Source organism: Phalacrocorax aristotelis, chromosome Z, assembly GCF_949628215.1.
Source record: "Phalacrocorax aristotelis chromosome Z, bGulAri2.1, whole genome shotgun sequence".
NCBI classification, from domain to species: domain Eukaryota; kingdom Metazoa; phylum Chordata; class Aves; order Suliformes; family Phalacrocoracidae; genus Phalacrocorax; species Phalacrocorax aristotelis.
This window is the reverse complement of record NC_134311.1, coordinates 21,492,656-21,517,423: the sequence shown is the minus strand read 5'-3', so window position 1 is coordinate 21,517,423 and position 24,768 is coordinate 21,492,656. Positions and strand designations below refer to the sequence as shown.

The 24,768-nt window shown below is 37.4% G+C and overlaps 1 protein-coding gene across 1 annotated transcript in view; it reads left to right on the top strand.

Moving 5' to 3' along the window:
• The window catches only part of FER (FER tyrosine kinase), a 200,701-nt gene extending 177,506 nt beyond the window's left edge, over positions 1 to 23,195 (top strand). The window contains exons 18-20 of the mRNA XM_075079858.1: positions 14,194 to 14,348; positions 17,866 to 17,988; positions 20,602 to 23,195. Coding sequence (XP_074935959.1) covers positions 14,194 to 14,348; positions 17,866 to 17,988; positions 20,602 to 20,744 — 421 coding nt within the window. The 3' untranslated portion in view covers positions 20,745 to 23,195. The remainder of the gene's footprint in view (positions 1 to 14,193; positions 14,349 to 17,865; positions 17,989 to 20,601) is intronic.
• Positions 23,196 to 24,768: the final 1,573 nt, after the last annotated feature.

Here is a 24,768-nt window from a genome sequence, read left to right as displayed (position 1 = left end):
TTCATGTACCTGGAAATGGTTTCCAGGTTAAGCTGCTCCATAACTTCCACAGGGAACAAGGTGAGGCTGACCAGCCTTCAGTTCCCTCAGTCCTTCTTGTAGGTAGGAGTAACTTCTTCATTTCTCCTGTCTTCAGGCACTTCTCCCAGTCACCATGATGGATAAAAGATTATTCGAGAGTGCCCTTGCAGTGACATCAGCCAGCTCCCTCAGCACTCGTGGGTGCATCCTGTCAGGGCCCATGGACTTATCTAAGTCCATTTTGCTTAAGTATTCCCAGACCAGATCCTCTTCCACCAAGCATATGTCTTTCTTGCTCCAGACTTTGTCCCTGGCCTCTGGAGCCTGAAATTCCTGAAGACTGGTCTTGCTAGTAAAGACTGAGGCAAAGAAAGCATTCATCCTGTTCCATTACCCCAGGCCCTTTGCTCATCCATCCTGTTCATCACTCCCTCACAGCATTGCTAGTGACTCTCTCTCTCCGTCTTTATTCCTAGCTGAAAGTTCTCATTACCAGGTCAACCATCCTATTCTGAAACAGCTTTGTCCCACTTAGTGAGATGGACCCCATCTCTCCCGAGTAGATGCTGACCTGTAAACACGGTCCCATGGTCATAGAACCCAAAACTCTGTTGGCCACACCAGCTCCACAGCCAATTATTGACCTGTACTATCAGTGCCTTCCTCTTCATACCCTTTTCCCTAACCAGCAGAATGAGGACACCACTGGGTCCCCTGTACCCTTGATCACTGCCTGCAGAGCTCTGTAGTCACTTTTGATACTCTCTAGGTAGACTGTGGCAGTATCACTGATGGCCACATAGAAGAACAAGAAGAAGGAGCGGTCAGAGGGTTGAACAAGCTTCAACAGTCCCTCCACAACATCATGGATCAGGCCCCCATCAGGCAGCAAACCTCTCAGTGATGGGTCAGTTTGGCAGATGGGTGCCTCTGTTCCCCACAGCAGGGAGTTGCCCATTATGATCACTCACCACTTCTTCCTGGGGGTCTTGCATGGTTTAGGATCAGTGGTCACCTTTACTTGAAGGTGCGTCTGGCTTCTCTTCCACTTTGAGGGTGGTGACCGTATTTTGTTGTTGTAAGCCCTTATGTAGGGTAGGAGCATTCCTGTTGGAGACAGAAGTCATGAGCTGCATCTTCTGCAGAGGCTGCCCTTACCTTAACACTAGGGGTAGGCACTGCCTGCATCTCTACTGCAGGTGGACTCTGGGACTCTTCAAGCTGTTGCACCTCAGAGAAGATCCTGTCATCTCCCTTTTATCTTCTCTGATGCTGCCTAGCCTGCTCACTTCCTACTGTCACGCCTCCACTTGGTGGCGCAGATTCTCCACGACAGCACTGAAGGACAGAGGGCCATCACTCCTGGGGCAGACAGATGCTCCAGGTGCCCCCTGCAGCCTGGGGCTTGGAGGGCTGCATCCACTAGCCAAAGCTCTGTCTCTGTGGAAGCTTTACTTTAAGCGTTAAGGTGTCTCTCTTGTCCTATAATTTCAATGACCTTTCAAACATGCCCTGTTATTAAATATCTTAGATTAAGATCCAAAATAATGAGAATGAAAACCTCCATCTTTCAAGTTCCTGTTTCATCACCTCCTTGCAAATAACACTGAGAGCAACTCATGATGAGGTCTTGACAGTCTCTGACTGTATATGGGGATGGCACACTCTGAAGCACTAATTGCCAGTACACACTTGCTGAACTTTCTGTAGGTTATGGTCAGTATTGTATTCAAGTTGACAGTGGAAATTCACAAAATTACAACCACATAGCTCAGCAGCTTTTTTAGAATTGTCTAGAGTTTTTAGTGTTTATGTTGAGTATCCATAAATGGCATGCTTTTGGTAGCAGCAAAGTTCACATCAGCTCAATATTTGAATGGAGGGACTGCATTACAGTAAAGATGCAGTGCTTACAGGCTTTGATGCAAATGATGCAGGCAATGTAGCGGTGATTTAAAATTCTGACATCTGACTTTGTAGGAACCTGCCTGTACCCAGCTGTTTTGCTGTAAGCTGCTAGGAATTCATGTTGTAAGTGGAAAAAAGACACACTTCAAACCTTTTTTTTATGAGATACAGAGTTTGCTTGTGGGTGACTGGTTGAAAAAGTCATGTGTTCATACATGATAAAATGAACAAATGCACTCATTCAGAAAGCTTCTTGAGGTAATTTCTAACTTGACTGTTACGTTTTTGTTGTGTACTGTATACCTGATAGTATAATAATAGATTCTAGGCCATCTGACAATTCAAATGTTTATTCTAAATCAATAAATAGTTGTATTAGCTTATTTAGGCCATCTCTTTGAAACTGACATTGGTCTGTATACCTATGTAACTGGTTTTGGTTATTTAAGTAACTGCATTAAAAAAATAGGATTTCTTAATTTCCCTGGGCAACTTTCTCACAATCTCATAGATATTGGGCTTTTATTTCCATAAACTCTATTTAATTCCATTACTTGTATTTAATCAGAGTCCATACCTGTTATTTTTTTCTTTTCTTTCCACATGATTGCTTAGTAGTATTAGTATTTTACTAAATGTCTGTATTTAGGCATATTTTTTCAAAATATATTAATTTATGTTTTACAAGTTAAGTCTAATTTTGTTGTTTCCAACAGACATTTCTGCATCCTTCCTTTCTTCTGTTCTTATTTCTTTGCCCTTACTGTTGTTCACAGCAGCTCCTAATTTGATATCATCTGGAAATCAAATTAAATTGCTGTTTGACTTTTTCTTCAGATCATTAACAAAGCTGCTAAATGAAAACAGGCAACTTCAGTGTGTTGCCATGTATTGTAACACTTCCTCTTATCTTTTAAGACATTTTGTACCTATATTCTCTGTATGCAAGGAAGATTTTAGGAGTTTAGCAAGTGATTAGCTAAACTGGTTATTTTATAACCTTTGTCCATAGCAAATGCTAAAATAAATGTAACATGTTAAATAGCAAAGAGGATCCTATGTATCTACTAGGCAGAATGGTTGTGTGGAAATATTTCAGAATAAATATAGTATAGTAAATCCATAGCTTTGCAGTAGTTTTTTAATAGTTCATTCTATTCATGGCTTTAGATTAAGCACAAAAAGGTCCTTCCTGCACCTCCAACAAACTTCTGAGTCCCCAGAGGACACAGAGGAACTCCAGATCCATAGGCAATCAACACTATACATGAGTGAGCGTGCTTCAACAGAGACAGATAATAGCCAGAGGCAGGGTGGCTTCTTCTAAATACTGAAGTCTGGATTCTCCAGGGGAAGGACAGATGTAACAGATGACTTCATGAGCATGAAGTTTTAATAGAAGAAAAAAGATCGAGTTCAGTAGGTGATGAACTCAGCCCCTGGGCTTATTAACATGTATTCGTTGACTTTTCCAAGCTATAAAATCTTATCATGGTGAATGTGCATGTACATGTGAGTTCTTCAAATTTCTGAAAGCTTTGTCAGTCCTGTCTCCTCTGATGCTGTCAATATGAGATGTTATCGTGATCCTTAATCAGCACACTGTCATCTCATGTTTCTTCCACATTTCCTACTGCAGGTACCCCCCCCCCCCAAATGGTCAAAATCCCATCACTGTCTTCTTCCTCTTGTGACTGAAAAAGTGCAAAGTTTTTTCTTCCACCTTTATGTTTTATTTTTGGGTAGAAAACCTACTGTAGATTTCAAGTAATAGCAACAAACAGAGGGAGAGAAGTTCAGTTTATTTCCTAACTTGTTAATTTACAGAAAACAAATAGGTCATTTTATTCCTTTCAAATTTCTATATATAATTCTCTACAATATCTTAGCACATAAAATTTTGTAGGTATTTCTTTAAGCTAGATGCAAATCTTACTTAGCTGTCTACAACGATTAGTAAATTATTAGTCATCTTAATTTTCATGCATCTTTGCTTTAGATTCCTTTATGACAGTTACAAAACAGACTATTTTTAGAATACTAAAATATCTTAACATGTCAGTAATCATTTGTTGATAGTCTTTGATTAAAAGTAGAGTGATATTTTAAGGTACAAATTACAAAATGTTTTTTACTCTGATTAGAAAATTATGAATTAGTGAACTATTATTAAGTATCGTTGTCAAATCGGTTGCCGTTGCTAAGAATGCTTTGCTAGCTTATGCTACCTGTGCCATCCATTTAAATGTTTCCCTTCATAAGTAAGAAACACCTGCAGTGTAACAATTGCTTTAAATTGTGGATGATTCTTCTCTCTCTCTTTGTTATTCGTTTTATTTATGATTTTGTCTTTAAAGTTCACGAGGTTGGGTTTTTTTTCATATTCTAGCCACAAAGCTTTGGACTACAGCATAACCCTCTTGTCTAGCACTGTTCAATTCTACTATTTCTCTGCTCTGTCTTTTTCTCCTGAGTTATAATCAGAACTGATTTATTTGTTTTCTTTCTTATTCTTTGTGTATTCTTTTCATGAATATGTAGTCTCTTGTACCTTAATTATGCTGGATGCTTCATTTCTTCGTACCCTGATTATTAGCTTTTCATTTTTTAACTTAATTAAATAAAGTTTCTTGGGATCTGGTGCCTATATAATACTTTATCTGCTAAAAAACCATGAACTTTAGCCCATACTTATAATTTCTTTTTGAAATCTTAATCCATGCCTGTCTTCTGGTAGGAGCAGCAATAGATTTAAGTGACAGGAATGCATTTAGAGCTAACTTGAACTATTCCAGAATACAACATTGCTGGTGTTAGCTGTTGAAAAAGCAGTAGTGGCTAAACTCGTTGCCTGCCTCAGCTGAACTTTGATATACACCAGCTGTAAGTACTTAATTCTCACCTGAGAGGAGAAAGATTTTAAAATATTTCCTTTTTCCCTGAGTCCTGAAAACCCTGCAAATACTATATGATTGTCCTAGCTTGTTTTATTCTAATGAAAAAAGTGGAAAAGACTAACCTGTATTATAATTATCCTTATTAATTTTTCAGTTCCATGTGCTTTTGCAGTATTTTTGTCTGCTTCTCATGCTCTTCATTATTTGCCTTCAACTGTTTTTTAAACTTAATACAATGCGTAATAATATTAATACTAGAAAATGGGCTTGTTTAATAAAGTGAGAAATTTATTTTCTAAAAAACATCATTAGAAAGTCAGTGCTAGAAGCTACTCTGCTTTACACATATTCTTTAAAGTCAGCATGCAAGCTCTTCTATCACTGATGTATAATGGGCAAGTGAACATCATCGACCAAATCTGGTCTTTCTCTTCAGATGTTACCAAGTCTGTAAACAAGTTAAACCAATATTTAATGCCTCTGTACAGAGAAATCAATGACATTTTGACCTCGTACTATAAAATAGGATAAGGAAGACACTAATTCAGACCTAAATTTGGAATTAAGAACTAAACTGAGGCATCCTCCTTGTATAAAAGAGCAAGGACACTCATTGTAGAAAGTTTTGTGTCATCACACAGGTTGAGTAATGCCATAAATGTATGCTTGCTAGTAAAATTGTGTGCTCTGTTATGGTGTTTCATTTTAGTTACTTCTGTGAATGATACAGTACTTGTGGAAATTTTTGCTTGAAAATGTTATTTTCCTTACTCTGAACAGTACCGTCTATTTGTATGACTGGGTTTGGAAATGGAAGACATCTGTGATTGTGAATTAAGTCCACTGCAACTTTCTCGAGCACAAAATGTAAACTTAAGTTCTGGTCCATCTTGGATAATTACTTTTTGGAGACTTATTTTCCCCTATAATTCAGTTACTATTAAGTAGATTTTTAAGGAATATTAAAAATCGTACGTGTATCAGAAGTGTATCCATATTTTCGCCTCTTATGTTCTGTAATGTTTCTGTCAAAAACTTCAAGAGCACAGAAGTGGTTGCATGGGATCCACCGGTGGTATTATTCCAGTTTATGTCATGTCATTGGGGATTTCTGGAGGGTGATTTCCACTTTCCAGTTGGCCTAATATTGTAGTATTTCCCTAAAGTTACTTATCCAGTCCTAGGACTATCCAGACCCTTTTTTGTCATTAAGATGGTCACTAACATTGCTTTTTGTAAATTTTTTTTTCTAGAGTTCACTCTCATGGTGTATACCATTACTTTATGAGTATTCAGTAGACTGAATAAGTTGCTGTGCAGTTGTACAAACTTAATTTGTAAAGGGCTTTCTCAAAGCTGTAAAATGGATGCTATGTAAATCTTTGGTTCCCATAACTTTAGAAAAAAAAAAGGTTGAGCATTACTATAAAACTGCAGGGAGTAATAATGTACTCTGTTAAGTTATTCAAATTAGACAAAGATAAGGTGAACTTTCCTGCCAAACAAATGAAATAAATCAGCACACAAAAGAAACTGAATTGCAAATCTTTGTTTCAAGATAAAAATTAAGTGCAAGGGGGAAAAAAAATTAGACATTCTTAAGTCTCACAGCTGGAAGCCATTGTGCAGCAGGAAAACTCTGATACATTTCCCATCACTGAAGCATGATAGGATGCCTTGCACAGCTGAATTGCTGCAATGGATGGCTATAACCTCTTCAGAAGGGATAGACAAGGAAGCAGAGGCAGTGGGGTGGCCCTGTATGTTGAGGGGTGTTTTCCTTGCCTAGAGCTTAATGATGGCGATAATAGGGTTGAGTGTTTATGGGTAAGAATCAGGGGAAAGGCCGAAAGGGCAGATATCATGGTGGGAGTCTGTTATAGACCACCCAGCCAGGATTAAGAGGTAGATGAAGTGTTCTACAAGCAACTGGCAGAAGCCTCACAATTACTAGTCCTTGTTCTTGCGGGGGACTTCAACTTACCAGATGTCTGCTGGAAATACAACACAGCAGAGCAGTAACAGTCTAGGAGATTGCTGGAGTGTGTGGAAGATAACCTCGTGACACAGCTGGTGAGAACCTACCAAAGGAGGTGCCTCACTTGACCTCCTGTTCACAGAGAAGCACAGGTGGGAGATGTGGTGGTCGGTGGCTGTCTTGGGCTTAGCAACCATGATGTGATAGAGTTCTTAATTCTTGACAAAGTAGTGGGGGGTCGGCAAAACCACTATCATGGACTTCCAGAGGGCAGACTTTGGCCTGTTCAGGACACTGGTTGACGGAGTCCCTTGGGGGACAGTCCTGAAGAGCAAAGGGGTTCAGGAAGGCTGGGCACACTTCAGGAAGGAAGGCTTGCAGGTGCAGGAGCAGACTGTTCCCATGTGCCGAAAGACAAACCGGCGGGGAAGACGACTGGCCTGGCTGAACAGAGAGCTTTTGTTGGAATGCAGGAAAAAAAAGGAGAGTTTACCACTTTTGGAAGAAGGGGCAGGCAACTCAAGAGAGTACAGGGATCTTGTTAGGTCATGCAGAGAGAAAATTAGAAAGGCAAAAACCCAGCTAGAGCTCAATCTGGCCACTGTTGTGAGGGATAACAAAAACTGTTTTTACAAATACATTAACAAGAAAAAGAGAGCCACGGAGAATCTCCATCCTCTATTGGATGCATGGGGGAACATTGCCACCAGGGATGAGGAAAAGGCTGAGGTACTTAACGCCTCCTTTGCCTCAGTCTTTAATAGTGAGACCAGTTATGCCCAGGGAATTCAGCCCCCTGAGCTGGAGGGCAGGGACAGAGAGCCAAGTAAACCTCCCATAATCCAGGAGGAAGCAGTTTATGACCTGCTGAGCTGCGTGGATACTCACAGGTGTATGGGGCTGGGTGGGACCCACCTGAGAGTACTGACAGAGTTGGTGGAAGAGCTCAGCAAGCCACCCTCCAACATTTACCATTAGTCCTGGTTAACAGGGGAGGTCCCAGATGACTGGAGGCTTGCTGATGTGACACCCCTCTACAAGAAGGGCTGGAAGGAGGATCCAGGGAACTACAGGCTTATCAGCCTGACCTCAATACCGGGGAAGGTTATGGAGCGGTTCATCTTGAGTGATCTCACCAAGCATGTGCAGGACAGCCAGGGGATCAGGCCCATCGAGTATGCGTTCATGAATGGCAGGTCCTGCCTGACCAACATGATCTCCCTCTATGACCAGGTGACCCGCCGAGTGGTTGAGGGAAAGGCTGTGGATGTTGTCTACCTGGACTTTAGCAAAGCCTTTGACACTGTCTCCCACAGCATCCTCCTAGAGAAGCTGGCTGCTCATGGCTTAGACAGGTGTACTCTTTGCTGGGTAAAAAACTGGCTGGATGGCCGAGCCCAGAGAGTTGTGGTGAATGGAGTTAAAGTGTGTTGGCAGCTGGTCACAGGTGGCGTTCCCCAGGGCTGAGTTTCATAGTCAGTCTTGTTTAATATCAAGGAATCAAGGAACAGATGATGCGATAATTTATTGCTTCATTTCCATCTTCATAGTCTACTGCTTAGATTTTCTTCAGGAAATGCTCATCATCTACTATGCCCATATTTATCTCTTAAAATAGCTGGTACAGAAACCTTGTCCCAGTAGGAGAATGGAGGACATGTAGTAACTTACCTGAATAAAACTCAAAGAGATGAAAGTTTTATAACATGTCAGTAGATCTATGTAGTCCCTTGATCCATCTCTGGGTGCAAACAATAAGTTCACAATTTCTTACTTTTCCTGTTATTACCTCTGTAGATGACAAGTGTCATATAATGTGTGACAGCAACCTAGGTTTCTTCCTAGTAAAAATGTATGCAGAGCAGGCACGTGAGAAGGCTCTAAGACGCAAGAGTGACCTTGTTGCTCTTCAGAGCAGCTCAACTCTCTATATAGAATTACCAGTCTTGTTGTTTAAAAAAATACTGCATCACTTAAAAATGCAGAACATTCAGAAAATAGGAAGCTTGGGTTTCTTTTATTCCTCTTTGATCTCCAAATTAATTTCCAGTGTCTTCTTCACAGTCATCAAACAGGTTTTTTTAGTGAAAATTGAGATTTATACTTACCACAATTATTCAGCTCTAGGAACTAGACCTCTTTGTATCAAACACCAAGTATTCAGAGACCAGAACTAGAACTGTGAGAAGTGATAACATTATATAGCATTTGTGCTTCACTTTTGTACCGCCAAAGGGACACTTTATACCCTTTGAGGTATGAGTTGTCTCCGTCATGGTGAAGAAGCAAAACAGAAAGTTTGGCTCAGAAACATAAAAACATATTGGGGAAAGTATTCTATTCTAAGTCCTAAAGTCAGTACTGCTACTCCTCTACAAAAATAATTAAATAATGTGTCTAACTTAGTGTGCGCAATATTTGTACTTACCTTGAGATATACCTTACTGTAATTGTGTGTTTGTTCATTGGTAACTGATCATTTTGCAGACTATAAAAATGAATATAGTCCACTGATTCTCATACTATACTTGCTAATCAGAAATTACTGTATAATAAGTAAATTTTTTATCTGACTTTATATCTTAATTTTAGTTTCAAGCATTTGCAGTAACAAAATGTGCTACAGAAAATGTGAATATGTTTTCTATATGGCAGTTCATGAAGAAGTCTCTTCTTGCTGTGTTTGTACAGTCCAGGACAGCTGTCACTAGTTCAAAAAATATAGCCATAGGAATGTAAATAGCATGAAGGTTTGTGGGGTGGGACTGAAGGTTATGGTCACTGTACGTGGTGGTTTCCTTACTGATCTGTGCTGTCCTCAACAGATGAAGCGATATGGTTTGTCCTCACGAACCAAATGCATCCCACTCTGCAGTTCCGAATGGGATGCTGTAGCTTTCTATCATCTACTGCTGTGACCCATGCCACAATCTGTCACATAGTGAGCAAAGCATCTAGGGAAAATCAGGAACATAGCAGTTACCAAGTACATTTTTTGAGGGTGAGGATGACAAGAATGCACACGTTTGGAATTTTGAATTAGCCATCTAGAAAGTGTCATGATTTACTATAAATATTTAACACTGGAGTTATCTGTAATATTGACTCTTCATAGCTGTTTTCAGTCAGCTATTTAAATTTTCTTGTTTCCCCTCCCTCATGTCATCTATCATACATTCTTGAATGAATGCCCGTTGTGTGTATTTCATATGGAAGGCTTTTTAATAAGCCCCTTAACACTATGATACTAGAACTCTTTCATTTTATCTGTAGCAATTTGAAAATAATTAGAAACCTGGAAACTGGAAGGAAATTAAAGCTGTTGGTTACTAAAGTAAAGCAATGGAAGTAATACTTTTTGATGCCCCTTCTTTTCAGATTCTGGCTATAAATTCTTTAATAAATCAGAGTGATCAAAATGCATTTTTGGTAATTTTCTCTTGCATCTAGACTGAAAAATATTAATATCCTTTTAAAGGTGGCTGTCAGACATGAGGAGAAACAGTAAATAAATTAGCTGAAAAATATTGAAAGATCTTAACCAAACCCTCAGAATAAAAAAAAAAACCTTGATGTAGCTATAGCCTTCAGTGTAATAACATTTTTAAAAATGCTTTTAAACATGCAAATACATATAAAGAAATCTGGAAAATTCAGCAAGAAATCACTGAGGATATGAAATAGTTGTAAAATGACAGCAAAAATGCTAAAAAGATATTTTAACTTTTAGGATATTTATTAGCCTGAGGAATGAAATAATAAATGTTAGTCAAGTAGATGTTGTGACAAAATTGCAAGTAAGAGAAGAGGGGAAAAAAAAGAAGCTGAAAAATACTGGCTGTAGCTGAATGTAACTGCAGAATCTGAAGTGGCTGGTGGTGCAGCACTGAGAATGAAATTGTACTCTTAATTTTTCACCCCACTAAATGACAAGTTTTTAAAAGTGCAAAGTAACAGAGGTTTTGGCGGGATTTAGCATGACATTTAATATCACCAGATCTGCTAATCATTGTTGGTTTTTACATATCCAAGAAACAACCCCTCGCAAGAGTTGTGAAAACTAAGTGCCTAAAGGACTTGCAAAAGTCCTTTAAAAAGACTATGACTCAAGTGAGGAAAAAGAGAAAGAAAAGTTCACATCTAAAGTATTTTCTAAATACGTGAGAGAAAGAGCCTCCCTTACACATGATAAAAGAAAAAAGTAAATTTGCTTGTCAGAAGTAAACATATTTAGTGCTCAAAAGGCTTTATTAACACCAATGATGTATTAAAAGTAATACATAGTACTATGGCTTCAAATATGTGAGAGTTTTAGCTAAATGCAGAAAAAGGTATTAATACTGTGAGACACATAACCAGCACTACTATATTTACTTTGCTGTTTGTAGCTTTATTAGTAAGTTAAGTTTTATCATAATGCATCTTCTTTTATCTTATTGTTAATAGCTTGGTATTCACTATTTCATAAAATTTTATTGAAATTCTGTGGAAGATGGCAAAGAAAATTTTTCGCTATTCACTACAAACTGAAACAAAAAGAAAGAAGCAATTTGCCTGGAAGGATTGATGGTGGACTTGACAGTTGTGTCCACCCACAAAAGTTGTGGGCCATTAGCTAACCACTGGCCCATGATCCCTCCCTTGACGCTTGTGTGCCGCATGGCAGCTTGAATATTATCGTTCTGCAACCCACTGCCAGATAATAGACAGCTTGAAAACCATTGTTTCATGAAGCAAAGGCTTTTTGTGTCTGTGGTCTTTCAAAAGATCTAGTGTTAGTTTATGTATATCCTGAACATAATATCACAGTCTTTACCAACTTTCTCAAATATCAGTTTGATTTTCATGGAAGTGTTTTTGTAAATTTTCAATAATGATGAAAACCACTTCCTCTAGATGACTCTGAAAGAAAAATAAAACTGTCCCATACAAAACAGAAAAAAATTATGTGAACTGAGTGTAATCTTTCCTTATAAGCATCATACTGTGTACTATTTAAGATATTATTAGGCAAAATGTCAGACTTAGGTATGAGGAATAAACCTAAGGCAGCTTCAGTATATAGCTTTTTCTTAATCTGACTCAGAACATGTTTAAATGCTAGGTCAGGCGCAGGTGGGAAGATGTCCATGATTTTAATTAAATGTGTACATTTTCTTTGAGATATCAATTCATTACTTTTTCCACTCCTTATGTACATCTGTCACAAAATCTAGACCATAAGTGAAACAATAAAAAGCCCTAATTACTAAAGTATGATTCGAACCTGAGCCATAAGTTCTGAAGTTGTGTGGTGATACCTTTTAGAGACTTGAGTATAAGCAATAACAATTTGATTTGGCTTTGCAGCTCTCTTACTTTCACCAAACGATACCACATGCTAACATCAAACCATGTAACATAGTGTATATTAAGCTGTTCTGTATATTTGTGGTATCTTCAGCTAGAGGCTGTGACTTCAGGCTTGTTTTTAAGCGGTCCGTCTTCTGTAACTGCAAGAACAATGGCATTTATATCACTGTAGCATCAAGCTCAAGAGCCATAAACATTCTTAGTGGCAGAAAAGTTGTGTGAGTCAAATATGTTAAAATTCTTAAGTTATAGGATTTACGCTGAAGCACAGGCTCTGTCTCCTTATCAAATAATGTAGTGCAATATCAGTATGGATCAGTTGATCAAAGTAGTCGTAGATATACAAGCATTAACATCCTTATAGGTGGCTCAAGACTTTTACTTTAGACTAAATGTAGTTCAGTCCTTTGTCATTAATGTCCCCAGCCTGCATAGCATTTGAAGCTGTTTGTCATTGGTTCAGACCTTCCTTTCTGCATTAGCCATAGAAACAAATTCGGTGCACACTGTGGGCAGAGTTCTTGGTTAGTTTCTTCCAGGAGGAATCTAGTTTGCTTGCACCAAAATCATTCTTCAAAACCAATGAATGTGCATTACGTGCTCAGGGGAGTCACTTCAAAACTATGCTGCTGCTTCAATCCAAAACATTCAAGCTAATGTAGTTATTCTGGAATATTCACCTAAGTAGAGCAATTCATGAGCATATTAGTTATATAAGATGAAAACAAATATTGTAAATTTAGTTTAAAAAGTACTTTACCTATGGTGTTTCTAATGTTATAGATTTAATTCTGTTGCTTAACATTTTCCTCCCTTTAAAAATTTCCTGTATTTTATTACATTAAGATGGGAATAATAATAATATGTTTTATTATGTAGTATTTTAATACATTTTGAAACAATGAAATGTAATATACATCTAGTATGTTAATAATCCATTATTAGTCTGTATTATTATCCTAGATGTATGCTGTAGAGAAGCCACAGTAGATCTTTTATCAGGTATTACTACAGACTGTCTCCTAATCTAAAAAAACATGGAGGGGAAGGAAGGCTGGTGATTTTCTGAGTTTCTCATCCATCATTGAGCCAAAATTCCTTTTACTGTAATACTGAGTAGCTTTTTATTTTTGATGGAAACTCTAATGCTAAGATAAGATGGGCAAGGAGAAGGTGGATCCAGTTCTCTGGTTTCTCACTGTCTTTCATAATTATGGGAATATGTTTCAGGGTCCTTCTTCAAATTCTGTTTCATTTTGCATAATATCTGATTTGTTAATCTGCAGGTTTATTTCTGTGATGTCAGAGGGTAGTTGTGGGGGATTGACTTTGGCTGGCTGCCAGGCACCCACCCAGCTGCTCAATCACTCCCCGCCCCCCACGAGGACAGAGGAGAAAATAAGACAGAAAAGTTTACAGGTCAAGATAAAGACAGGTTCACTTACCAATTACTGTCACAGCAAAACAGACTCAACTTGGGAAACATTAACTGAATTTATTGCCAATTAAAATAGAGTTGGATGGTGACACATAAAGACAAAAATTGTAATACCTTTCCCCCACCCGTCCCTCCTTCCAAGGCTCAGCTTCACGCCTTCATTCCCAACTCCTCCACCTCCTCTCCTGCCAACAGACCCAGCAGGATGGGGAATGGGGGTTGTGGTCAGTCCATAACAGCTCCTCTCTGCTGCTCCTTCCTCCTCACACTGTTCTCCTGGTCCAGTGTGGGTCCCAGCAGGGCTGCAGGGGAAATTCTGCTCCAGCACCTGGAGCACCTCCAGCATCTCCAGCACTTCCTCCCCCCACTTCTTCATTGACCTTGGTCAATGGTCCAGTCCAAAACAGGATTATTTCTCCCACTTTTTTTTCCTTCCTTACTCCTCTTTTCCACAACTGGTGTGCAGTGGTTTTTTCCCTTTCTTAAATAAGTTTTCTGAGAGACACCACCAGCTTGGCTGAGGGGCTCAGCCATTTTACATGGATTCAAGTACTTTCAAATGTGTAAAATATGGGGGTTTATTTCTTGTTCTAACTTAGAGACCTGGCTGCACGGAACTGCTTGGTAGGTGAAAGCAACATTTTGAAAATAAGTGATTTTGGAATGTCCCGGCAAGAGGATGATGGTGTGTACTCATCGTCAGGTCTAAAGCAGATTCCTATCAAGTGGACTGCTCCAGAAGCTCTCAACTATGGTAAGGCCATACCTGTATCTTCTTGCAAAGAAAAAATGAAAAAAAAAAAAAAAAAAAATCAAGATTAGCATAAGAAGTTCCAGGACTACAGTGTGGGCAAATATTTGAGTATATACACATATTCCTAGTGCCCAGCTGACATCAGTAATGTTTAAAATAATTTTAATATTTCAGTCTTATTTAATTTATGCATAAATACTGTTTTGCCTTCATAAAGAATAAGGCAGCAACATCAAAATTGCTATTATGCAGCAATAAAATAGTGCTTTGGTTATGTTGCTGACTCGTTCGTGTAGGCTAACTAGTCAGTCATCTAAATCATAACGGTTAGCAAAATGAATGGCAAGTTCTGCATATTTATGGCAGTGATTGTTCTAGCACCTCCTTGAAAATGGTAGAAAAAGTTAACATACTAGAACACTCTGTTAGATAAATCATTGCACTGAAGAAAAAGTACAGTCACTGATTTATGCTTTTTTCTTTACCTGCCTTTATATATATTGCTAGATTGTTATCTTGGGGAAAAAAAATCTGTTATTTCTGATTGAGCGAAGTGGTCCATACTATGTGGGTGGTAGTTCCAGAACAGAAACAGAAGCTGTTGTATTTAGCTTTTTAGCTTGTAAGAAACCAGAAAAATAAGTTCTTCTAAGTAAAGAGGGCTGTGAAGAAGCAGCATATAAAACAAAGGATGCCATGTTTTGGATATAATTCTGTCAACCAGTTCTTTAGTTGAGTACTTAGAAAAAAGTTGTTCTAAATTCTTCACTGGAAGTGTCTATAAATATTTCTGCTATCTCTTAAAGCTTTTTGTTTAAATCATGCATTGGAAATTATAAGTTTTTGACTTATGATTGATGGCAAAATTCTTCCTCGTTAGCACTTCTGCAGGAGTTAATGTCATAACACAATAAAGCAGATCTTCCCTTTGGAAGGCTAATAACAAATCTAGTTACAGTAATTGATCCTGTATTATCAATTATTATAAGAGGTGTTAGTGTTTCTAGCATTCACTAGGAAACACACTTTTCTATGTTGGGTGTTTGTTCCACTAAAAAAGGTGTTTTGAAATTTTATTTCTGTTATTTCAGAAATGCATACAGTTTATTTGTTATGTAAGAGAAACCTACACAGCCATATGCAGTCCAGTGGACTACGTTAAGCAGGAGACAGGCTCTTTTAACAACTCCTTCACTTTGTACTTTTGAGTCTTTTTTTCTGTGTAGTACAGGAGAGGAGGGGATAGTTGATTAACATCTACTTATTTTATGTTCCCTAAAATCCATACATACTCAAACAGCTTTAAGTGATTTTCTGTAGTGTTTGGAAAATAAGCTCCCTCAAACATTTGTTAATGTGTTTGGTGGTCTAATATTCAACTATCAAAATGTTGTAGATGGTTTCTGTGTGTTTTTGAAGGTTCATTTTTTCTGCTCCCTTGAAAGATGTGAGCAAAAATAATGGTTTTGTGTTTTGCCATTTACCATCCTAATAATATGGTTACAAGTATTTAATTAACTTTTGTAGATGGGGCTGATATTATTTAAGGATATCAGAGTGAAATAGAACTAAATCTGCAGTACTTCCAAACCAGTTGGCCACCACTGTTCATGTCAGTTCTCAGTGGCAAATTTTAAGGGTCGGAAGAAAATGAGAGATAGGGTCATTTGACCATTACATGAATGCTACAGTGCTTAAGAAGCTACATACAAGTTCATTTTTGAGTCACTTCTGGATTCACTGTATTTGACAAATTAATAGCAGTCACAAAAAAAAAATTAAATTAAAAACACGCAAGTTGTGAAGTCTAGAAACCAGATTAGGACAAATGGAGTGGTTAGGGAGTTGTATCTGAAGTATTCAGTGAAATCTTGTTGCTACTGAAGCTTGTAGGATATTGAACCATTCATTCAGTGGGTGCTGTTCAGTGCCATTCCATACTGTTATTTTTGCTGGGAGCTATATGATTTCCATCACTTCTAGCAAGTGGAAAGTGTTTGAAAAGTTCCTAATAAAATTACATATTTAGGCTGAGTGTTGGGTATTTTTGCTTCCTGTTCTCTCTAAATTAAAATGCACATTTAATATGTATGTTTTTCAAGCACAACATTTTCAGTTGTTTGTCATGTTAATAAATTACTGTGTGGAGGGTTTTTTTCCTAAATGAACAAACCATTTTTTTTGCCTAGATAATGTCACAGTGGAAAAGATAATTAACTATGCAGAACTTGTACTTTCTTTAAAAAAAAAAAAACCTAATCACCTATCTTGTATCTCCTGAATGATTTCAATGAAAAGTGTTAAATTACTGGATGCCAAACTCTGAAGAGAGTTGATGCATAGACAAGAAAACTAATCTTACTACAAAGAGCATAGTGAATGTCTGTAATTGCCATCTACGAGGCACACAAGCTAATGTGGTGCAGCTGGAAGTGATACTTAGTTTAACAGTAAACTGAACTTTCTGGCGTCAGAACAGTTGTCGTGTATCACCAACTGTCACTATAATTTACAAGTATTTTCCTTTTTTCTAGTCAGAAGTAGCTTAGTTTGGTTTGTTTAATGATTAAAGATGAACAAACAATCCTTTCACAAGCATGTGTATATTTTAAAGAATAAAGACATGTATATACAATGTAATAGTACAGAACAATGAAAAACAGTCATGAAAAATGTTGACAGTAATGTTGAAAATGGATTTTTAAGGTAACATTTTCACAGATCTTACTGTAAAGGGCTAGGAGCCTTAACTTCCTGATGTGAATCCATCATTCTTAATGTGAATCCATCAGGGACAATAGGAAAATCTGCTCCAAGATCTCTCCTTCTCCCATAATATAAAACTTTCATTACACAAGGAGGTTTGGAATTCAGTTATGTATCAATTATCTGTTTTGCTACCTCTGAAGCATAGCTGAAGAGAATGGAAATAGCAGGCCAAATTAAACCAGCAGGGTCCAAATCAAACAAGTTGAAGCAACTACACTTTCATTTTCAGAGAATGGTTTCTCAAAGCACGAAACCCAGGCCCTCTTCGCAGTGACAAATTGTGTTGATGGTAGCTCCTCTCAGAATACTCATTGCCATGTTATCTTAGGGAACTGGGAAAGGTATCTTTTTTAAAAAGTATCTTTTGAATTGAAAGTGACTATAAACAAAGAGGGAAGAAAACTGACATTTTTCTGTCATTTTGTATTAAAAAGCAAAAAAAATATTTTTACATTAAGAAGAAAAGAAATTCCTACCTTGCATGAAGAATAACTGATGTGGTAAGGTCTGTCAAATTGGAGAACTTTAAGCTAGTTTAGATTCTTCCTAGTTACTGACCTTAAGATAATTTGTTTATCATTTGAAATACAGGAGACTGTGATATCTGCAGAATGTATTATTAGTAGCTACAGCTTTGTTCTGCTTAATGCTTGCCAACGTAACACTTTACAGAAAATTTGGGGCCATAATTACCTGAAACATTAATATCTCTGTATGTTAAGCTGAGGGTTTTCTCTCCTTTTCTTAGGAAGATACACATCTGAAAGTGACGTATGGAGCTTTGGAATCCTGTTGTGGGAGACCTTCAGTTTAGGAGTATGTCCGTACCCTGGAATGACCAACCAACAAGCACGAGAACAAGTTGAGAAAGGTAGATATTCTTAGGGAGTGAAAGAAATGCTGTATAGATCTATAAGGATGTAGTACATACAGTATATAATAGCGAAGAAATAACGTACGAGCTATCCAGCAACTTTAGCAAGGATATTATGAGATTTTTTAATTGGTGAATCTAGCTTTCCGGGAGGAGTAGTGCCATATATAGGCTTCCTGAAAAAAGGAATATACTAACCAGTGACTTAAAGGACAGAATACTTCTAGCATGCTGACTTTTGGTGTTGCAGAACTAAAACGTGAGATGGAGAGGAGGGATTTACTACTGTGCAAAACAGAGGCTTGACCAGAATGAATTATTGAAGATTATGATAGTGCAAGTTTAAATATTCTAAGCTGCCAGAAGAAAATATCTGTGTCGCTCCATCTTCTCTATTAAAACATTTCAGACAAAAATTTAGCAATTACGGTGGAGAATGGTAAGCTAGTTGATTGTTGAAAGCCACCTTTCTCTTTTGCAAAATTATCAAAAAGCTTTTATTTAAAGTAGCAAATAACTGTGAGCAGGATTTCAGGACTTTGATTTATTTTCATCATCTTTAGTGGTGTTTGAGAACTGTTCCTCCTCTACATAGTACTACTGTGTAACTCATTAACAGGTCCTAAACTAGTAAAACTGCTAAATTATTAAAAAATAAAAACAACAACAGCAACAAAAAAACTAGTTTGCTGTTTTATACAGACTGCCAATGTTTGTTATAAACACTGCGGATGACCACCAAAGTTTCTCCTTAAAAGGCCAAATCAAAAAATCTGATGTTTTCCAGAGCAGAGGAGTGTTTGTAAAAACAAGTCTTACTACCTAAGTCTTAATCCACTGAGAATAATAATCTCTTGACATTTATAAAATCTGAAGATTTAGAAGTAAGTTTATGCTTTTTCAGCTATTTATACTTGAGAAAATAGTCCTGTTGGCCCATCAACAATTCTTTTCCTTTTTTTTTTTTTTTTAATGGAATTTTCACTTCTTTTATCAGCCTTTTTTCATGGTTTTCAGTATATAATAGCTCTTCTGTCAGGATAGTCAGCCAAGACAGTCCAAATCCTCTTCCTGATTATATCTATCTCAATTACTCAATCAGTAAGAGCCTTCAGTGAATTTAGTCACTTGAATGCTTTCTTTAAACTAGGATAATTTCTATAGAATCACTTCACTTTAAGGACAGAAAGTAGTTCCTGCTGTCACTGTTTTGAAGAACTAGTTTCTAGGAGAAACTGTGAATGAAAGGATTTTTAGATGGTTTCAGATTACCCTGTCTGTAAGTGTTCCAGAGCCCAGCCATTCTCCTTTGAAGTTACATGCATTAATCCAGTACCTAGAGCAGATGCATGCAGTTTAACAAAGGAAAAATATTTCTCAAATTTACCTGTTGCATGAGGCCAGTGTCGTGTATCCTCTGCTTTAGAAAGAGAGATGCAGAGACCTGTGCAGTAGGTCTGGAGTCACAGAGCTGCATTTTTTCTGTAGAGTCCTGTATATGCCAACTCACTTTGGTATCCACTGCCTGTCATTTGCTCAGAGAGCTACGTATGGTAAAGAGTTCATGGAAGCACTCTGAGGCAAACACTCACTGAGGCAAAAAGAGCATTCAGTACCCCAGCCTTTTCCATGTCCTGTGTCACCAGGTGTCCTACCTCATTCAGCTGTGGGCCCACATTTCCCCTATCTTTCCTTTCGTCACCTATGTACTTAAAGAAGCCTTTGCTATTGTCTTTGACATCCCTGGCCACCAGGTTCAATCCCATTTGGGTTTTAGCTTTTCTAACTTTATCCCTGGGTGCTCAGACAATGTTTCTGTATTCCTCCCACATTACCTGTTTTTGTTTGAATTTGTCCAGAAGCTCCTTGTTCATCCATGCAGTCCTCCTGGCATTTTTGCTCAACTTCCTATGCATTGGGAAGTTGCCTTCATTGCTATGAGTACCTCTCTTTGGTCCAGGGTATGGATGATATGCTGGAATGGCCATTTATCTGTGGCTTCTGAATGACTACCTGCTAATTTACTTAACTGATTGTTCATTCTCCTGCTCATCACCAAGTCAGAGACCTCCTTCAGCTCATGGCAGCAGAGACGTGTGGAAGGCCACTGCCTATCTAAGCAAATCAGAATAGTAAGAGTTAAGATGATGAGAAAACACAAAAATTAAGAAAACAGGAGGGAGGAGAAATAAATGGGTAAAGTTCAAGTGGGAAGAGAACTTCTTGAGACAAAAAAGGGAAGAAGCATGAGAAAAAAAGTTGATCCATTTTGAAAAAGAGCAAAGAAATTTACTCCAGTCTTAATGTTTATTATTGATTTCCTCAGTGGGGGTAAAAAAGGGAACACAATTAAAACCTAGAGGGTAGCTACTTCCTAAGATACAGGAAACATATCTGTGCAGGTTTCTGTCCTTAGGGATGAGAAGCATACTGACAATTTACCATGCCCATCTTAAATGTCTTGTATAGGTTATATATTGAAGACTTTCTCGTATTGCCCTGAAGATCTTTTTTAATGCAATGATCTTGAACTTTGCTCATTTGTTTTTAGATTTGTCAATATGCATCAGTTTTCAATACTAAACATTTTACCCTTTTTTTGTGTACCAGGCTACCGAATGTCAGCACCACAAAAATGTCCAGAAGAAATATATAAAATTATGCAGAGATGCTGGGACTACAAACCAGAAAACCGGCCAAAATTCAGTGAGATTCAGAAAGACCTGTCTTCCGTCAAAAAGAAAGTGACATAGTGATAAACAAGTGCCAAAATCCATGTGTGGGACTTTATTTTCCAGTGAAGTAATTTTTTCCCCTCAAACAGTATGCGTTTATACAACATTATTTGCAATATTCTTCTAGGTTTACTTTGAAATTAACTGGTTTTTTATATACATGTGTACCATCTTGAATGATGCATTAAAGACATATACTGCAAAATGCTATATATCCAGTCACAGTAATATTGTCATTTAGGTTACATGTAAATAGAGAAGCACATACTATAGATTTAAGGGACTGTGGCTTCTATCTGTTCTACAGCAAGTAACTGCTAGTGACATGTTTCAGAGATTTTCTACTTTAAGCTGTGTTCTCATTCTGCTATCCCTGTCCCATATGTCAACACCAGCAGCACCCTGAAGTGGTGACTGTTGTACATGTTGGCCTTAAAACTGAAGACAGTTTTGACAAGTATTTCAACTAGAAACGTTTATATTTTTTTTAATTCTTTCTGCAACTTATATTTTTAAGTGATACTTTGTTTTGAGGATGATGGTCAGTTAGATTCTGGATGCAAATGTGCTTACTGAACCATGAAATCCAGAATTTTCTTTTGTAGAAAATTGAGTTACTTGTGCATTTTTTACTATACTGTAGCAAATACTTCTGACTTTTGATGTGATTTACTTAAGCCACGTCTTTTCTTCCTACAAAGCCATCAGAATTCAGTAATATGTCTCCTTTACATTGACCTATGTTTATTTGAGAAGAAAAAAAAAAAAAGTATCAAGCCTTGATTACACATGTTAAGAAATACTGCAAATCACCTGCCTTCCAAAGAATATGTAAAAGCACTAGGCCAACAGAAAGAGGTTTACTAATGATTGCAGGAGATAACAAATATCATTGATCTTATAGGAGTTAAAGAATGTGAATTGCTAAATTTGCTTTTGATCCTGATTTTTTTCCTTAAATTGGTAATAATTCTGAGTGCAGCTGGAGCCTACAAACTTTTACGCTAAGCAAAAGTACATTCCATGCATAGTGTGGAGTATATTCTATGCATAACCTTCTAAGTTCTTTAAATCATTGCAATCAGACTTCAAAGACTAAGGCAGGCAAGTTTTAAATGCCACCAGAAATAAAAAACTTTTATGTGTAAAAAAAAAATCCACCAGAAAGAATAAAAACTTACTAGATAGGGTAGGGAGGACAGGAACAGTTTGTTACTCTGGCTCTGGGTCCTCTTTGCAGGTGGAATTATCTTCTAGGGCCTTACATAGGAATAGGAACAAGTTACAGTATCCTGGTCTGAGTTGCAGAGTTAAGGTGCTTAAAATTTTCTAAGTATTAACTAAAATTTTCTGATCGAGGAATACCAGCTCCTGCTAATGCAAGTAGGAAACAGGAATTACAAGTAACACAGCATCTGGAATGTTAATTAGCCCTATATTTAATTGTTACAGTGGCATTGAGATGTAGTGAAGTCAGTGACAACATTACATTTTTATTTCTGTTAAGGTGACTTTTCTATTGTCCACAATATTTTTGCTCTGTAAGGTGTATTTATAGTAGTACTGAGTGGTAATGTGTAAGGGCTATGTGTGACCAAAATATGTGTAGTCTAGAAGCGTTTGTTACATTGGAGTTAGTGTCCAAATAAAACAATGAATGATCGTGCTGGACCACGTCACCTGCATTTGAGGTGGAACTGTCAGCATCCAAATATAAGGAATAGTGAGTGCTTCTTGCATTTCCTAAGTGATTTTTTTCTTGGAGCTAAGGAAGCATCTACATACCCGTGAAGGTATAGTGCTTGGAGAACTTGGGGGCATAAATTTAAACTTCCTTATAAGCATACAGGATATATTTACTTAGTTCTGTACTTCCAAATAACCCAAAGATATTTTTCAAGAACAATGGGAAACATTCTTGTTAGTTTGTATGCTTACTTTAGTAGTACACAAAGTTTGTGCCCTAATTTGCTAGTCTGCTAATGCAAATGCAAGTGTACTAAGATTTAAGGAGTGTTTCACAATCATTTGGAAAAATCCAAGATTCATCCAACTACAGTTCCTTATGTATGCATCACTAAAGTCTGCAAGTCAGGATAACAGTGTCTCCTCTGTCAGCATTCATAGCTTCTCTGGAGAGTTAATATTCTTCTGCTATGAAAGAGATTAACTGTTTCTTTGCTATATGCCCTCTTGACAGCAGAGAAATACCGGTTTACTTTTATATAATAAATCACTGTTTTACTTGTCTTAAATTAACCAGTCACCATCCTGACTCTCATGTAAAGATAAAAATCATGCTCATATTTGTATTCTGAAATAGTTAATATTTCTAATTCATATCACACTTCTGTTTAAATTTAAAGACTTTTTAAAACGTGGAATTTCTACAGCGGCAAGAAAATGTATTCTTATTCCTGAAGTAGGGATCAGTTCAGTTCAAAAATAATAACCCTTCGGGAGAATACCAGAAATAAGTTCATAGGTCTAGAATAAATTTAAACACAGGTACATGTCTCTTCAAATATTTAAACTCTTTTCTTATCATTAATTTGGCAGTTTGTGGCAGAACTTGCTCATCATGTCTTACTTGTAATTACTGCAATTATACAATTTAGGAAGTGGAATTCATACTTACAGATAGTGATTTTATTTTTTGTAAACTCCTCCCGGGGAGTTCACAAACTGCCATACAATGAAATTTAAAAGAAAGACATGGAATTCAAAACCAAATCTGCCATATCTGATTTCTGTGGGCTTTTGAAGACTTAGTCTTTCTGTGTCTCTTAAGAATCTCTCCTGAATAAGTCTCTCTTTCATTAGCCAGATACTGGTCATTTGGCTTACGTACTGTGCTTATCCTAGAGAACTTATCAAACAGTTAAGACTCAGTCTCGTCTGCAAGTGTAGTATTCCAGGTAGGTTCTTACATCACCACTGCCCCAACCAGGGGGAGCCTGAGGGAATCCAGAATTTTTTATGCTGTTAAATGGGAGAAACTCTGAATACTGTTAAGGGTCAGGTAGAAGTACCTCAACCTGTTTCGTGAGATGGACTTCAATAGGTTATCTTATTGTCATCTTTTTCCAAGGAATTGCATTCATCGTTTTAAGAAAGATTCTTCTGAGGGCAAAAAATGTATCCTTAAGTTTGTTTACACTAGAAATTAAGCACACATGTTAGCCTCAGAGTTCAGTTGTTAGTGTAATCATGAGGATTCCTAAGGATTTCAACTCTATGGAAAGTAAAATAGTGAAAACTGGCCTGTCTGAAAGCAAACCTTGCTTCCGCAGAGCGTGGCCTTGTACAGTCCCACAAAGACATTCTCTTTGAAATGTACATTTGCGTTGGTTTCTAATGAAACCAATGAACTAGTTTTTTTCATATAGCAACTACAGTTATATTGCATTTAACAAAAATCTGAGTTTTTGCAGAGTTGCCTAATATTTTTATTGGAAGTTGTTGTTGGAACATGCATCACCAGAAGGCTGTCAGTAAGAACTGCAGTTTGTAAAGTAAGCCTGGTCTTATTGATGAGAAACAGAAAACTGCTTAAGGAAATACTAGGTTATTCATACTTAAGTATTTTTTCATCCATGTCTTTGACCACCTGTTATGCTTACTCAAATCCTACAAGCACAACACTAAAACTTACTGCACATTACTAAAACTAAGAAGGTATCCATTTCTTATATCTTTTACTCCTTTTGTACCCTTTGTAAAGATACTAAAGAAAATGCACTTTCCTAAAGTTACCGAGTAACCAACTCTTAGAAACATTTAAAAGTGTCTCCCCCCCTCCCCAAATTTTCCCAGATGTGCTGCTGCATGGGTATTAACAATAGTGATTAGCTACTAGCCCTGTTTCCACCGGTCTTGCTGTCATGTCCTCTAAATGGCGGTGCCACTGATGCACTTGAAACAGTGAAATATTTTAATATATGAGTTACTGTGTAAATAGTGTCATCAAACATGATATTCAAGAGCAGTAGTTCTGAAAATCGTTGTCACAAGTAATGATAACTCATTATAAAGGTGGAAT